This window comes from Prunus persica, chromosome G4 (assembly GCF_000346465.2).
Source record: "Prunus persica cultivar Lovell chromosome G4, Prunus_persica_NCBIv2, whole genome shotgun sequence".
In the NCBI taxonomy this organism is placed as follows: Eukaryota; Viridiplantae; Streptophyta; class Magnoliopsida; order Rosales; family Rosaceae; genus Prunus; species Prunus persica.
In genome coordinates, this window is record NC_034012.1 from 4132981 (window position 1) to 4151070 (window position 18090).

Consider the following 18090-nt stretch of genomic DNA (forward strand, 5'->3'; position numbering starts at 1 on the left):
ATTGTAGTCACCCACCGTTGGATATTAATCTAATGGTTCAAAAAAGTTTCTTAAAAACAGTGCAAGAGTGAGTGAACCGTTGAATTTACATCCAACGGTGAGTGACCACAAATTTCTTGGACCTCTGTAGTCTAAGAGATCAGGACTATATATTTAAAAGGTATCGAATGGTGCGCTCTGTGGTGAAGCCCGACTCCATGTTCCACCATGCCAAAATAGTACACTTCAACCAAATTCAAGGAAAGCTAGAACATCCAACTTGAAATATATTATTCCAGGGATCATATCAGCAATACTCCTTGTGGCCTCTGTACCAACGTTCATACTGCGCAGGAAAAGGAAAGTGGAAGTTGCAACAGAGACTGCCTTATTACCTCGACTTCTTCGGAGAAGAGTTTCACACCTTGAACTTCTGAGGGCGACGAATGGATTTGATGAAAGCAACTTACTTGGCACTGGTGGTTTTGGCTCAGTATATAAAGGTACAATTTCAGATGGGATAGATGTTGTGGTTGGCGATTTGCCTGGGACAGAGGAAGATCGTGATATTGTGAGCAGGAGGGATTGCTTATCATCCATTATGAGATTAGGGCTAGCTTGTTCTGCAGAATCGCCCAAAGAGAGGATTAATTTAACAGCGCAACTTACCAACTTAGCCATTGATGAAAATAAAAATGTGGAATGCTCTATAGAGTTGTTGAAAATAAAAACATCAAGCTTAAGAGTCTACGAATCTATACCGTACCCAAGAAGAAGAACAGAAGCAGGAAAGAAATAACAGGACCTGGCAGAGCTAGCTTAGCCATTGATGTTATGTTATACAAAGTAGTCTAATTTCTGTGGTTGACTAATTCATGAAGAGGAAGATGGGATATTTGTAGCAGTGCTGCAGAGGAGGCCACATAATGATCATGCAAGAACAACTGAGTAGCAATCTGATATGCTCATTACACTCGGATTGCATATAGGCTGGCATTTGTACTTTTGGGCCACCTGTTACATACAATAAATTGCTTGCCTCAGCTTCTTTGGTTTGGTTGTTGTAACTTACAACCAAGGTTCAATTAATTCCAGTCTTCCCTATCATATAATTCCAAATTCAAGTTAAACAGAAATTTCAGAGAGTGTAAGACTCTTCTTTGTCTGGGCTTGAGCTTTCTTTGGTCATGAATTATCCATTCATGAGTAAATTCAAATACCATTTTCCTTTCGGTCTGACTCAAGCATAGATGCAATCACCAAAACCTGCAACACATGATCATGAACACTTCAATGGAGAAATTGATGGTAGGGAGCTGAGGCACTGATTCGAGAGTTTTTTGAAAAATAAGTTATTTACTCCATCCATTACGGGTAAGATGTTGCGTTTTCAGATATATAAGCCTTTTACACAATAAGTTACTGTTAAGATACGGTGTTTTCACAAAAATAAGTTATTTACTCCACGAATTACGGGTAAGATATGAGGTTCTCATATATATACGCCTTTTATACAATAACTTACCGGTAAGATATGGTGTTTTTAGAAAAATAGGTTATTTACTCCATCCATTACGGGTAAGATGTTGCGTTCTCAGATATATAGGCCTTTTACACAATAAGTTACTGTTAAGATACGGTGTTTTCACAAAAATAAGTTATTTAGTCAACGAATTACGGGTAAGATGTGGGGTTCTCATATATATAGGCCTTTTACACTATAACTTACCGGTAAGATATGGTGTTTTTGGAAAAATAAGCTATTTACTCCATCCATTACGGGTAAGATGTTGCGTTTTGAGATATATATGCCTTTTACACAATAAGTTACTGCTAAGATACGGTGTTTTCACAAAAATAAGTTATTTACTCCACGAATTACGGGTAAGATGTGGGGTTCTCATATATATAGGCCTGTTACATTATAACTTACCGGTAAGATATGGTGTTTTTAGAAAAATAAATTATTTACTCCATCAATTACGGGTACGATGTTACGTTCTCAGATATATACGCTGTTTACACTATAACTTACTGTTAAGATACGGTGTTTTCACAAAAATAAGTTCTTTACTCCACGAATTACGGGTAAGATCTGGGGTTCTCAGATATATAGGCCTTCTACACAATAAGTTACTGTTAAGATACGGTATTTTCACAAAAATAAGTTATTTACTCCACGAATTACGGGTAAGATGTGGGGTTCTCATATATATACACCTTTTACACTATAACTTACCGGTAAGATATGGTGTTTTTAGAAAAATAAGTTATTTCCTCCATCCATTACGGGTAAGATGTTACGTTCTCAGATATAAAGGCCTTTTAGACAATAAGTTACTGTTAAGATACGGTGTTTTCACAAAAATAAGTTATTTAGTCCACGAATTACGGGTAAGATGTGGGGTTCTCATATATAAAGGCCTTTTACACTATAACTTACCGGTAAGATATGATGTTTTTAGAAAAATAAGCAATTTACTCCATCCATTACGAGTAAGATGTTGCGTTTTGACATATATATATGCCTTTTACAGAATAAGTTACTCCTAAGATACGGTGTTTTCACAAAAATAAGTTATTTAGTCCACGAATTACGGGTAAGATGTGGGGTTCTCATATATATGCGCCTTTTACACCATAACTTACCGGTAAGATATGGTGTTTTTAGAAAAATAATTTATTTACTCCATCAATTACGGGTAAGATGTTGCGTTCTTAGATATATAGGCCTTTTACACAATAAGTTAGTGTTAAGATACGGTGTTTTCACAAAAATAAGTTATTTACTCCACGAATTACGGGTAAGATCTGGGGTTCTCATATATATACGCCTTTTACACTATAACTTACCGGTAAGATATGATGTTTTTAGAAAAATAAGATATTTACTCCATCAATTACGGATAAGATGTTGCGTTCTCAGATATATAGGCCTTTTACACAATAAGTTACTGTTAAGATACGGTGTTTTCAGAAAAATAAGTTATTGACTCAACGAATTACGGGTAAGATGTGGGGTTCTTATATATATAGCCCTTTTACACTATAACTTACCGGTAAGATATGGTGTTTTTAGAAAAATAAGTTATTTACTCCATCCATTACAGGTAAGATGTTGCGTTCTCAGATATATACGCTGTTTACACAATAAGTTACTGTTGAGATACGGTGTTTTCACAAAAATAAGTTATTTACTCCACGAATTACGGGTAAGATGTGAGGTTCTCATATATATATATAGGCCTTTTACATTATAACTTACCGGTAAGATATGGTGTTTTAGAAAAATAAGTTATGTACTCCATCCATTACGGGTAAGATGTTGCGTTCTCAGATATATAGGCCTTTTAGACAATAAGTTACTGTTAAGATACGGTGTTTTCACAAAAATAAGTTATTTACTCCACGAATTACGGATAAGATGTGGGGTTCTCATATATATATATATAGGGCTTTTACACTATAACTTACCGGTAAGATATGGTGTTTTTAGAAAAATAAGTTATTTACTCCATCAATTACGGGTAAGATGTTGCGTTCTCAGATGTATATGCCCTTTACACTATAACTTACTGTTAAGATACGTTGTTTTCACAAAAATAAGTTATTTACTCCATGAATTACGGGTAAGATCTGGGGTTCTCAGATATGTAGGCCTTTTACACAATAAGTTACTGTTAAGATACGGTGTTTTCACAAAAATAAGTTATTTACTCCACGGATTACGGGTAAGATCTGGGGTTCTCAGATATATAGCCCTTTTACACAATAAGTTACTGTTAAGATACGGTGTTTTCACAAAAATAAGTTATTTACTCCACGAATTACGGGTAAGATGTGGGGTTCTCATATATATACGCCTTTTACACAGTAACTTACCAGTAAGATATGGTGTTTTTAGAAAAATAAGTTATTTACTCCATCCATTACAGGTAAGATGTTGCGTTCTCAGATATATAGGCCTTTTACACAATAAGTTACTGTTAAGATACGGTGTTTTCACAAAAATAAGTTATTTACTCCACGAATTACAGGTAAGATATGGGGTTTTCATATGTATAGGCCTTTTACACTATAACTTACCGTTAAGATTTGGTGTTTTTAGAAAAATAAATTATTTACTCCATCCATTACAGGTAAGATGTTGCGTTCTCAGATATATAGGCCTTTTAGACAATAAGTTACTATTAAGATACGGTGTTTTCACAAAAATAAGTTATTTACTCCACGAATTACGGGTAAGATGTGGGGTTCTCATATATATATGCATTTTACACTATAACTTATCGGTAAGATATGATCTCGACTCCTTGGATCTTGATTCTTGAGAAAGTTCATGAATCGTCTTGTGAGAATCGTTAATTCCTCATCACTGCAATCTTCATTTGAATGCCCATCATCTTCTTCATTCACAACCTTGAAAGCAACATTTTTGCTCTTTTTAGGAGCTAGATGTTTCATCTCATAGGTTTGTATGGACCCTATGAGTTTTTGAACTTTCAAGGTGTTCAAGTCACGGATCTCTTCAATAGCCGTGATCTTTGGTTGAAATCGCTGAGGCAAGGATCTCAACATCTTTTTCACAACCCTGTCTTCTGGAATTTTTTCACCTAAACTCGAACAAGCATTCACAATTACACACAGTTTAGCATAAAATTCAGAAAAAGTTTCATTTTCATCCATCATGAGTGTCTCAAACTGTAAAGTATGCATTTGAAGCTTGTCTCCCTTGACAGTATCTGTTCCTTCATGAGTAACCTGCAAAATATCTCAAGCTTCCTTAGAAGTATCACAACCAGATATATATTCAAATTGATCTGAAGAGATAGCAGTAAATAAAGCATTTAACCCCTTTTGATTATTAGTGCTGTGTGTGACTTCTGTAGTGGTCCACTCCTCTCTAGCTTTGAGGATTGTGGTTTCTTCATCTCCTTTTCCTATCTTCTTTGTGGGTTTAGGAAATCCATGAACCACTGTACTCCATACACGTTCATCTAAAGACCAAAGAAACGACTTCATTTTGGCCTTCCAAGCGGCATAGTTGTTGCCATCAAAATATGGTGGATGTGCAATTGAGCCCGAGGCACGATCCATCCTAAGTATGTTAGATCTTTCTGAGTATGTCCAGCAACCTGCTCTGATGCCAATTGATAATACCTGTAGGATATTTATATATGCCTGGAGAAGGTTAAACAAGCTAATTCGAATTTTTGCAATAAATACTGATCAACCTTTGAAGCAGGATTGATATGAGTTATCAATCCTGAGATGTGCAAAGCTTAAAATAAAAGAACACACAGAGAATTATTTTACGTGGTAAAACCCCACCTCTGGGGAAAATCCACGGGACTTCTCAGTCCAACTCAAATCCACTATAGAACGATGATTACAAGAAGTACTCACACACTTATCCTAGACTCATTCTAGATAATATTTACCGACTTCTTCGTAACTCAACTTCTGTCACGGGATGATCTTCGACACTCCTTATGTTGAACGCAATACAGGCCACGATTGCTTCAAGCTCGCCGGAGGAAAACCGCCACCACGGTCTTGGTGCCCTCAATCGTATGAGTCACCGACATGCATATGAATGCAATATGAATGATTAAAGTGTTTGATAAATCACCAAGCAAAACATGGAACACTTGATGATTTATCTCAAAAATATGCACAGTAGCTTTCTTAAGAATTTTAGATGCTCAAACAAAATATGGGAAAGTTACAAAAACAAAGAAGCACGTCATATCCTTATACAAACCACAATCTCCTTTTTGCAAGAGAAGAGCACGAAGCCACGTCCTCAATCTCTTGCCATTAATCATATTTGATTCTCATAGAATCCTACCTCAATTCGTCAGCCCATGCAAACTTCCCATCAACAATATAAGATTAAGATCCCTACTTAATTACAGAGCCAAACTTCCTATATGGTTCTAAGTAATCACGCCAAACAGCAGACCACAAGTTCTATTCAATCATGAATATCATATTTGATCTCATATGGACTCTGAGTGATTGATGCCAAATAGCCATTATTTTAGGGAGAACCAATATCTCCTAAAACAAATTAATTAGACCAAACAAAGATAAGATTTTAACTTGAATCAAAATAGAGTCCAACTAGGAAAGCAATTTCAAGAGATAAAATCTAATCCTATTAAAAGTAGGGCTAACATAAAAGTGCTTGAGTAAAAATAACTCCAACTAGGAATCCTATAATGAATGCATGATTATGTCATGATTTACCTGAAATCAGTTTCTCATATCGGTTAAGTCATGCTTCAAAGATCCAGAATGAATGTGTTGCGCCAAAGCTTCCAGTAAAACATATTCACACACTAATTCCCAACCTATGCTAGAGTCTAGGAAATGACAATACAATTTTCATACTAACACTTCTCCTTACTCACTACCGAGTACACCATGTAAGCAAATAGAGTGTGATAGAATACAGAGTCATACATTTTTCTTCTCATCTTTCTCTTCCTTCTTTGAACATTGCTCATTCTCTCTAAAATATACAAACACACCATAGAACTCTAACAATTATATCAAACAAAATGGCTTACTTGGATTAGCGACAACGATAAGGCCAACGCAATTGAAATCACAATTGTAGCATCCATCGGTCTTATAGGAAAGATTCATGGCAAATGAGGCATGGTTTATGAGGGTATTTGGAAAGTAGCATGAACCATGCTCTTGTATTTCACTGCATTCTTTTAATATTCCACGAGTGAAGTTTATGATGCTCTGTAATGCAGAGTCTGGGGTTCCTGGCTTAGGCACACACCAAGTATCCTGCAAACCCAACACAGCATAATAGTAATTAATTAAGTTTAATTAAGCATTTGAAATGATTTTGATATGATTAGATGATTTGAAATCTTGGTTTAAATTATACTGTTTGGATTTGGGTTACCTCCTTTTCCTGTGGCAGCGGAGGTCTAGATCCTCCTACAAATTTCAAAAGGGTAAGTGAAAGTAAAGTTATACAAATATTTTTGCATATGAAAATGTGCAAAACTCATTATAGTTATAGACACATACCACTCACAAATTGGCAGCAGGGATTGTAACCTGCAAAAATGGTATAGAACCAAAATGTTTAATTTGCTGAAAAAAAAGTCTGAACTTTTGAAACAAAGTATTATTATGAAATTGAAGGCCTACTTGGATCTGCCAAGGAAATGAGACTGGTATTGTTAAAATGACAATTCCATTGGTTTCTTCCCATCTTCTGGTAGTAAGCATTCATGGCAAATGAGGCATGGTGCACTGGCCTATCTGGGTCATAGCAAGAACCTCCTTTCTTTGTAGGGCTGCAATCCGCATAGTTACAGGCATAGTCCCTAGCTGACTGCAGTGCATGTTGTGGTGCTGCAGGCTTTGCCACACACCAAGCTTTCTACAACACCATGTATCACCATGTATATATGTAAATTAATTGCTAATTATTTTAAGAATTGTTCTTTTTAATTCTTACCTGTCCATTCACCACCATCAAAATCTCCCCTGCAAAAAAAAAAAAAAAAGGCCATGGATGAACATAGGTGAAAATGTAGAGAGAGAGAGAGAGAGAGAGAGAGAGAGAGAGAGCAGAAAAGGAGGAAAGAAATTACAACAATGTGGAATGCTCTATAGAGTTGTTGAAAAAAAAAACATCAACTTTGCAGCTTAAGAGTCCACGAATCTCTACCATACCCGAGAAGAAGAACAGAAGCAGGAGAGAAATAACAGGACCTGGCATTAGAATTAGATTTGTATTCTTACAGAACGATCATGAATTCTCCATTCAATTAATTCCAGTCTTCCCTATCATATAATTCCAAATTTAAGTTAAACAGAAATTTCAGAGTGTTAAGACTTTTCTTTGTCTGGGCTTGAGCTTTCTTTGGTCATGAATTCTCCATTCATGAGTAAATTCAAATATCATTTTCCTTTCGGTCTGACTCAGGCATAGATGCAATCACCAAAACTTGCAACACATGATCATGAACACTTCAATGGATCGTAGGGAGCTTAGGCACTGATTCGAGTAGTTTAGATCATTGAAAAAAAAAAACTTGCGTAAGGCCGCTCGGCTATATTATTTGCTCGGCTATATTATTTTGGAAAGAAAAAAACGAGTACTGCCGCACGGCTGTACGTATTTTTTTTAAAATGCCCGAGTATAGCCGACCGGCTATACTATTTATAAATTTAAAAAAAGAACCCGCCTAGCGCCGGGCGGGTATACTAATTTTTTAAAGAAATGCCCGAGTATAGCCAAACGGCTATACTATTTTGGAAAATGCTCGCGGAGAGTATAGCCACGCGGCTATATAAAAGGCCATATGAGTCCGCGAATATGGCAAATCACAAAATTGCACTCTCACCACACACACGTAGGAACCATATGGCTGCACATACGCGAGAGAGAGAGAGAGAGAGAGGAGATTTATGCAAAGTGTGAGAGGGTGGGGAGGAGGGATGGTGATGCGATGGGTTTTGGGTGGGCGGAGGAGGCTGCTGCGTAGTAAGGGTTTAAAGTTGTTAGAAGGGGCGGCAAGAAATGAGAAGAAAATCAGTCAACTTATATAAATTCTCTCTCTCTCTCTCTCTCTCTCTCTCTCTCTCATGCAGTGTATATACTCGTAGCAGATGAAAAGCAGAGGCTTCTACAGGAACGTACATAAGTGACCAAGATTATAAAGTCCTGTAGGACAAATCTACATGACTTAAAATGGGTCTGGGCGGCGCTAGGCGTGTCTGGGCGGCGCTAGGCGTGTCTGGGCGGCGCTAGGCGTATCTGGGCGGCGCTAGGACGGGTCTGGGCGGAGCTAAACGTGTCTGGGGGGTGCTAGGCGGCCCTAGGCGGCGCTAAGCAGGTCTAGGTGGGTCTAGGCGGTGCTAGGCGGGTCTAGGCGGCGCTAGGAGGGTCAAGGCGGCGCTAGGCGGATCTGGGTGCCAAGGTGGGTCTGGTTCTTTTCTTTTGTTCTTCAAGCCTACTGCCTAGCGATTCTTCTTTGAAGCACCACCTTTTGACCCCAGCAATATTGTGTCATTGCAGGCCCATTTCTGCAGCCACTTTTTTTTAGTCTATTCTTTCACTTCATTTTCTTCTATGTTTATTGATGGGATTCAAAATTATGGCAGCTCATGTTTAGCAAGTTTGAATTTGATAGGAAACTGAATCCTACTTTTGTGCAAGGGGAATTTAAGCTCCCATTATCGAGCATACGAGCATATCTAAAAGACCCTATTACTCCCAGGTTTCACATTCTTTTCATTTTGTTGGATTATCTTCTTATGACTAAACATAATTGATCTGCTAGGTGCACTTTCTGTTTTAGTGTTTAAAGAATCTCTTTGCTTGTGTTCCGAATAGGTTCGTACACTTAGGTTCTGCAGGAGTTACCCGACCTGACAGGCCTGAACTTGATCTAAGTAAACAACCTCCTGCTGTTCACTTAAACAAGGAATTGGATTTTATCCTGACATTCAAGTTGAAGGTTTCATACTAATTCAGTGCAAGCTGTTTGATATTTTTATATATAATCAGTGTATCAAAATACCACTTCTTAGCTCTTTTCTGTTCTTTTTCTTTTTCTGTGTCGGATTTAGCTCTTTCGATCTCGTACATTGATAAGTTTTGGAGCAGGAGGAGGATTTAATATGGGAAAGTGGAATCCCATATACAATTGTGAGGCCTTGTGCATTAACTGAGGAGCTTGCCGGAGCAGATCTCATTTTTGACCAAGGAGACAATATAACGGTATATAATCAAATAGAAGATCACTATTCTCTCTTTGTTGTATGCCTGTGATGACATGTATTGCTCTTTCTTTCCCTTAATAGTAATAATATCTGAATGTTATGATTTATAGTATTTATATATATATGCAGGGTAATATATCAAGAGAGGAGGTTGCTCAGATTTGTGTTGCTGCGTTGGAAAGCCCCTATGCATCTGGCAAATTGGCGGATCTGGGTACCGAGAGTATTATCAGAAGAATATTTTTGCTTATGAAAATGTGCAAAACTCATTATAGTTATAGACACATACCACTCACAAATTGGCAGCAGGGATTGTAACCTGCAAAAATGGTATAGAACCAAAATGTTTAATTTGCTGAAAAAGAAAGTCTGAACTTTTGAAACAAATTATTATTATGAAATTGAAGGCCTACTTGGATCTGCCAAGGAGATGAGACTAGTATTTTTAAAATGACAATTCCATTGGTTTCTTCCTATCTTCTGGTAGTAAGCATTCATGGCAAATGAGGCATGGTGCACTGGCCTATCCGGGTCGTAGCAAGAACCTACTTTCTTTGTAGGGCTGCAATCCGCATATTACAGGCATAGTCCAGAGCTGACTGCAGTGCTTGTTGTTGTGCTGCAGGCTTTGCCACACACCAAGCTTTCTACAATACCATGTATCACCATGTATATATGTAAATTAATTGCTAATTAATTTGAAAATTGTTCTTTTTAATTCTTACCTGTAAAAAAAAAAAAAGAGCGATGGATGAACATAGTTGAAAATGTAGAGAGAGAGCAGAAAAGGGGGAAAGAAATTACAACAATGTGGAATGCTCTATAGAGTTGTTGAAAAAAAAAAACATCAACTTTGCAGCTTAAGAGTCCACGAATCTCTACCGTACCCGAGAAGAAGAACAGAAGCAGGAGAGAAATAACAGAACCTGGCAGAGATAGCTTAGCCATTGCTGCTATGTTATACAAAGTAGTCTAATTTCTATGGTTAACTAATTCATGAAGAGGAAGATGGGATATTTGTAGCAGTGCTGCAGAGGAGGACACATAATGATCATGCAAGAACAACTGAGTAACAATCTGATATGATCCATTACAGTCAGATTGTATATAGGCTGGCATTTGTACTTTTGGGCCACCTGTTACCCACAATAAATTGCCTGCCTCAGCATCTTTGGTTTGGTTATAACTTACAACCAAGGTTCAATTAATTCCAGTCTTCCCTATCATATAATTCCGAATTCAAGTTAAACAGAAATTTCAAAGAGTGTAACACTTTTCTTTGCCTGGGCTTGAGCTTTCTTTGGTCAGAATTCTCCATTAAAATTTTTTTGGAAGGTTGTAACTGTCAACCTTGGATCCTGAGAAAATTTGGAGAGTTGGTGGAAAGAGATATGAAGACATCCAAACTTTTCTTCCTTTTTAAAGACATCTAACTTTTCCCTTTATCTGTTCCACCAGTTGAGGTTTCTTGCATTAGAATTAGATTTGCATTCTGCAGAACGATCAAGTTGGTTTTTATAATTCTTCCCCTCCCATTCATGAGTAAATTCAAATACCATTTTCCTTTTGGTCAGATTCAGGCATAGATGCAATCACCAAAACCTGCAACACATGATCATGAACACATTTTGTAAGAATCATGGCAATGAGGTAAATCCAAAAAGTCAAACACATTTTGGAGTGTATCGTTTGGCTTACTTGGATTAGTCACGATGATGAGGTCAATGCCATTGAAGTCACAATTGTAGTGTCCATCGGTCTTATAGTAAAGATTCATGGCAAATGAGGCATGGTTTATCTTTTGGAGAGTATATGAACCATGTTCTAGTATCTTACTGCAATCTTTTAATATTCCACAAACGAAGTTAAGAAGTCCTGCAGTACAGAGTCTGGAGTTCTTGGCCTAGGCACACACCAAGTACCCTCTCACTTCACTTCACCAAAAAAGAAGGCAATCTCCCTGAGACCACTTGGAGTTGGAGAGCTATAAATTACAAGGACTTTGGTTCATCCACATGAAATTAATAGTTGGAGAGCTAATTGTCCATCTTTGTTTAATGTTCGACTCTCTGGCTTCTAGAAGATACACGAAATTGTTTATGAAGCTTAGCATCACCGGAATTTATACGTTATTATACATATTATAGTTTAATTAAGAAAAACATGTGTCTTTTTTCTTACTCGTAGGAATTTTATAAACTATGTTAGTTAGACATATTTAAGGAATATATTTGTGATTCGTGAACTGTATTCAATACTAGGAGAATATAGGTCTAACATTGACTTGGACAAAGCAGGGAAATAACAAAAACCAACAGGCTACAATGGAACATGGAAGCCGCTGTATCAGTAGTTTATTATTTGACAGTGACTTGAAAAAAATTAAAATAATAAAACCAACATCTTACATGAAACCCCCGGCAATGAAAATTCTTTTTCTTTCAGATCATTTAAAAGCTATTTAAACTTCGAACTTAATTCCTTCCTAAGCCAATCAGTTTAACAAAGAATTCTACAATTGCACGCATCTTGTCCAGCAACAGTCAATAGGCAGTCCATTCCAATCCAATGGAGAGACAACCTGGTTTCCTCTTGACAATAATAACGTTGCTACTGCTGTGTATAACTAAAGGCCCAGTAGCAGCACGAATTACCAACTTCACCACAGATCAGTCTGCTCTTCTTGCTCTCAAATCCCATATCACCAATGATCCACCACTAAATGGTCCACCACTACCTCTATTTGCAACTGGGTGGGCGTTACTTGCGGTGTACGCCACCTTAGAGTCACAGCCTTGAACCTTTCTTACATGGACCTCACAGGCACCATTCCTCCCCATCTAGACAACCTCTCATTTCTTGTTAAGCTGCACTTCAGAAATAACAGTTTCCATGGTACCTTGCCCCAGGAATTGGCCCGTTTACGCGGACTGCAGTTGATTAACTTCGGATTCAACAATTTTATGGGAACCATTCCAGTGTGGTTCGGGTCCTTATCCAAACTTCAAGCCTTCAATATTTTTGGTAATCAGTTTTCAGGTTCCATGCCTGCTGCAATCTTCAACTTATCTGCACTGCAAGTATTTAATATGGAAAATAACCAGCTATCAGGCGCGCACCAACAACCAACTATCTAAGGGCAACAAATAGATTTCATGAAAGCAACTTACTTGGCACTGGGGGTTTTGGCTCAGTATACAAAGGCACAATTTCAGATGGGATAGATGTTGCTGTAAAGGTTTTCAATTTACAGATTGAAGGGGCTTTCAAGAGTTTTGATAGTGAATCTGATGTGCTGAGCAATATTCGTCACCGAAATCTTATCAAAATCATCAGTTGTTGCAGTCAACCTGATTTCAAAGCCTTGGTGCTACAATACATGCCTAATGGGAGCCTTGAGAAGTGGTTGTACTCTCAAAATCAAAACTCTCCTTTGAATATCCTACAAAGGTTGAATATAGTGACAGATGTTGCATCCGCATTGGAATACCTTCATCATGATCATGGTCCGAATCATGTTGTCCATTGTGATGTGAAGCCAGGCAACATACTACTTGATGATGATATGGTTGCACATGTTGCTGATCTTGGCATTGCAAGACTCTTAGGTGAAGGAGATTCTATGACCCAAACCATGACCCTTGCCACAATTGGGTATATGGCTCCAGGTGATGTACTGTTGCTTGTTTACATTTCAATTTTATATATGTTGTCCTTCATTATGAACCAGGTGACCTTATGATTTTCCTTCATATATAACCAAATTCACATATATAATATTGCAGAGTTTGGAATGGAAGGAATCATTTCAACCAGAGGAGATGTGTATAGTTTCGGTATTGTACTAATGGAGACATTCACAAGAAGGAAGCCAACTGATGAAATGTTTGTTGGGGAGATGAATTTAAAGCAATGGATTGCAAATTCACTACTTCCAGATGCTGCAATTATTGAAGTTGTTGATGCCGATTTACTTGGGACAGAGGAAGATGGTGATTTTGTGAGCAGGAGGGATTGCTTATCATCCATTATGAGATTAGCTCTAACCTCCAAGCCAGCGACATCATGCTGAACAACAATGGTGGTGAAGTTCATGTCTGTGTGGCTCGGAAACCTTACGATGGCATCGTTGTCCTCCAGTACTGTATCTTTGATGAATCTAAGAAGGTGACCGTTGGAACTACCAACCGGCCACTATGTTATATCTTAATATAATTTATTTATATTTTTTAAAATATATTATTTTTCTTTAATATTATGTGAGAATTATGCATATAATATGTAAATTTTGCAACAAAAAAAAAATTACATGTATTAAATATGAAAAATACATATGTACATGTACAATACAACTATTATACATTTGCTTTTTAAAAAGTGAATTTTACCGAGTCATTAAGACGTGTACATAACACATATGTATTATTGAAAAATATGTATGTACGTGTGTAATACAGTATTAAACATGAAATTGCTTATATCGGTAATAACTTTGTAAAAGTAAAAAATCAAAAAGAGACAATGGAGACTGGGGTAATAGCCAAATAGTAATGGATAACACTCTAAACTACTCATATCGATAAACGAAAATCGTGGGGAAAAAAAATAAAAAAGAAAAATGGTATTTAAAGCGTATAGCCGAGCGGCTATACTATTTATTAAAAAACAAAAAAGCCCAGTAAAGCCGTCCGGCTATACGACGCTCGTTTGTACTGTTTCGACACGTTGGCGCCCACGTGTCAAAAAGATAGCCGACCGGCTACACCTTTCCATGATAAACATAAAAACAGAGTATAGCCGCGCGGCTATACTATTTTTTAAAAATAAAAAAATCGAGTATAGCCGGACGGCTGTACTATTTATAAATTTTAAAAAAATCCTCCCAGCGAGTAGGCGCCTACGTGTCCAAAACCTAGTATAGCTGCGCCGGGCGGCTATACTATTTATATATAAAAAAAGATCCGTCAAGCTATTAGTGCCCACGTGTCAAAATGGTATAGCCGTTCGGCTATACTATTTTTAAAAAAAGAAATATCGTAGTATATACTATGTAAATATATTATATTTAAAACAAAAGGTATCGATTGGTGCTCTCTGTGGTAAAGCCCGACTCCATGTTCCACCATGCCAAAATAGTACACTTCAACCAAATTCAAGGAAAGCTAGAACATCCAAATTGAAATATATTATTCCAGGGATCATATCAGCAATACTTCTACTGGTTTCTGTATCAATGTTCATACTGCGCAGGAAAAGGAAAGTGGAAGTTGCAACAGAGACTGCCTTATTACCTCGACTTCTTTGGAGAAGAGTTTCACACCTTGAACTTCTGAGGGCGACGAATGGATTTGATGAAAGCAACTTACTTGGCACTGGTGGTTTTGGCTCAGTATATAAAGTTACAATTTCAGGTGTACTGCCCAGGGAGCTAGGGAACTTGTCAAATTTAGAATCACTTCTATTGTTTCGGAATTCCTTTGTTGGGAACATTCTGTAGGAAATAATAGTGCTAAATTGCTATAAAATAAACAAATAAACAATACAAACAAAACAAATTTTTACAACAGTAGTATGTAATTAAAAGAACCTTAATTGAGTCGAGGCAAGTGTTGGACACTCTGACCTTAAGACGAATTACGCCCCACACTGGTGCTTATGGTTCACTAGCGTTCGCCTCCCAGGATACAACGACTCCCCTCCTTATGAAAGAAGCACTGCAATTCACAAGGAACTTTGAACCAAAATTATGCAGGAAACTCTCTTTATGCAAACTCTAATGCTCTCTATATATGAAAGTATGTATCTAGAGAATTGATTGAATTAATAAAACTGCAGGAGGATTGCTCTATTTATAGATGATGAAATACCCTTTCCAAAAAGGTATCCCAATCAGAAAAGGCAAACAGTGCATCTTTTGGTCTTGAAGAGTTGTCACCCCAAACAATGTATCCCTTAGTTTGAAGAGTTGTCACCCCCCAATTGAAGATGTCTTTACCCAAGGGTCATGTCTTTAACCCAATGGATTTTATTAATTTCCATTCAAATAGAAAATTAATATTAAATATAATATTAAATTTCTCACAATCCCCCACATGAATGGAAATTAGTTTCAACAATATGCAAATGATAATGCAGACTTAGAGAGAGTTCCTATTAGAAGAATATGGCATCTGGATAGGTAGCTTTTGGCTTTGAACCTTCCATAGTGAAGTACTATCGGATTTACTTGGCTAATCAGTGAACGTGATGTCTTGAACTGTTCAGCCGTTTGTGTAAACCCAGACAATAATACTCACACAATACCCTTCTAGACATATCTGGTTCGATCGGTTGTGCCGTTTTGGCCCTGAGCAACTCCTGGCATTCATAAGTGCTTTAGAGAATTTAGCCCTAAAAATTCTCATGGAAACGGCCCTATTTCACACTTATATAGGTGATTTCCTATTGGTAATATCTTCTCATATCTTACTCGGATAATCAAGGTATAGGAATCATTAAAAGCATAGCTTAACCTAAACACATTTCATACAACACTGTATCATCATAGGATATGGGTAGGAGATGTAATCTCAGCAGTGCTACTACTTAGTCATCCATAATTTGGTTGTCCCTTTTGAACCTAGATCTTGGGATCTCCAGTCAGCTAGGTTGGGTATCCACTATGGAGACTTTAAATATTTAGGCTTATACTCCCATTCCCCTCGATGATCAACTAACTCTCTAGTCTGACCTTTAAATATTGGATCCACTAGGTTGACTATGAACTGATGGTGTGCACATTCCATCTTATGAAATTATATTCATTCGAGAGTAGTTGTTTTCAAAAATTCCTCCATGTGTTTTGTTGGGAATTACTAAGTAATTTGCCAACTCTTCGGTGGACTTCCCCCACATTTAAGGTATTTGTAGGGTCTTCAACCTTTTTATACCTTAAAATAAACATTATTCTTCTCTTTTAAAGAGCAAAGTACTTTTCATTCTTACACAAATATGAGATTACAAAGATAGTTAAGCCACCCTCACAATTCTCTTACAATTGTGGTTGCTATTAAACTACCAATGAAATTTCATACCTTAACTTTGCATATTACGTCTAGTGCAATTTTGCAATAGACCCCCACATTTTCGGATTCTCAACATTTGTGTAATTTTGTTACACATATGAATATCCTTTAGGAAATTTCGAAGCCACTTTACTCATCATTTCCTTTTAATGGAAATTTTCCCTTTCATACAGACCATTGTAGTTTGAAGCCTCGTAATTAGAAACTTAATTCTACAAAATAGGGCTTTATCCCCACATTTCAGTTGTTGTCTTTGTAAGACGGAGAAATACATGTTTCTGGTCATTTCAACACTACTTCTCTTCTTGGAAGTATTCGTCAATTGTGTTTGTCAAATATGGATAATACACTGACATGTTTTCCCTCTTTAGAAAATTTGCAAAAACTAAATATTTGCAATCTTTCTATATGCAATCCAATATATCAATTGCGTATCTTGATGTCAACCCAATGGTTCATAAACATACGGTTATATAAGTAACTAGAAACAAGCACTATATGCTTCTAAATGTATTTGATCTGCATAATCCATGCATCATTTATGAATGCAAAATTTATATGAACAGTCAGAAGCCCAACAAATGGATTTAACAGCCTATAACCGTTAGAAACTGAAAATCAAATTTCTAGTTGGATCACGTCCAGACACAATGGCTTCATTTTATATAGACAGGAAATGGTCCAACATGCATACATAATTTTAGATTGTAAAAAAAAATTTACAACCCACTTGATTCAAGTTTATTCTTCACATGTTGACCATGAATTTACCAACTAGTGAAATAGATGCAACGGTTAACAAAACAAACAATTAAAATATAGCAACTACACCATAATAATTCGTCTTAAGATTGTAGGAAATAATAGTGCTAAATTGCTATAAAATAAACAAATAAACAATACAAACAAAACAAATTTTTACAACAGTAGTATGTAATTAAAAGAACCTTAATTGAGTCGAGGCAAGTGTTGGACACTCTGACCTTAAGACGAATTACGCCCCACACTGGTGCTTATGGTTCACTAGCGTTCGCCTCCCAGGATACAACGACTCCCCTCCTTATGAAAGAAGCACTGCAATTCACAAGGAACTTTGAACCAAAATTATGCAGGAAACTCTCTTTATGCAAACTCTAATGCTCTCTATATATGAAAGTATGTATCTAGAGAATTGATTGAATTAATAAAACTGCAGGAGGATTGCTCTATTTATAGATGATGAAATACCCTTTCCAAAAAGGTATCCCAATCAGAAAAGGCAAACAGTGCATCTTTTGGTCTT

General features: G+C 36.9%; 2 protein-coding genes across 2 annotated transcripts; both read left to right on the forward strand.

Annotated features, from left to right (window-relative positions):
* LOC109948509 lies at positions 9127-12543 on the forward strand. Its single transcript, XM_020561653.1, has 5 exons — positions 9127-9239; positions 9356-9479; positions 9629-9742; positions 9874-9958; positions 12377-12543. Exons 1-5 carry the CDS (start codon positions 9127-9129, stop codon positions 12541-12543), a joined length of 603 nt encoding a protein of 200 aa, XP_020417242.1.
* On the forward strand, positions 12555-13816 carry LOC109948510 (receptor kinase-like protein Xa21). Its single transcript, XM_020561654.1, has 3 exons — positions 12555-12768; positions 12849-13412; positions 13530-13816. The coding sequence occupies exons 1-3, from the start codon at positions 12555-12557 to the stop codon at positions 13814-13816; spliced, it is 1065 nt and encodes a 354-aa protein (XP_020417243.1).

Excerpts from the sequence above, each read along its gene's own strand:
- LOC109948509 (XM_020561653.1), top strand. The coding sequence starts at position 9,127 with ATGTTTAGCAAGTTTGAATTTGATAGGAAACTGAATCCTACTTTTGTG. Across the intron at positions 9,240-9,355 it reads AAAGACCCTATTACTCCCAG|GTTCGTACACTTAGGTTCTG; the intron begins GTTTCACATTCT and ends TGTTCCGAATAG. Across the intron at positions 9,743-9,873 it reads ACCAAGGAGACAATATAACG|GGTAATATATCAAGAGAGGA; the intron begins GTATATAATCAA and ends ATATATATGCAG.
- LOC109948510 (XM_020561654.1), top strand. The coding sequence starts at position 12,555 with ATGGACCTCACAGGCACCATTCCTCCCCATCTAGACAACCTCTCATTT. Across the intron at positions 12,769-12,848 it reads TCAAGCCTTCAATATTTTTG|CTATCAGGCGCGCACCAACA; the intron begins GTAATCAGTTTT and ends GAAAATAACCAG. Across the intron at positions 13,413-13,529 it reads AATTGGGTATATGGCTCCAG|AGTTTGGAATGGAAGGAATC; the intron begins GTGATGTACTGT and ends ATAATATTGCAG.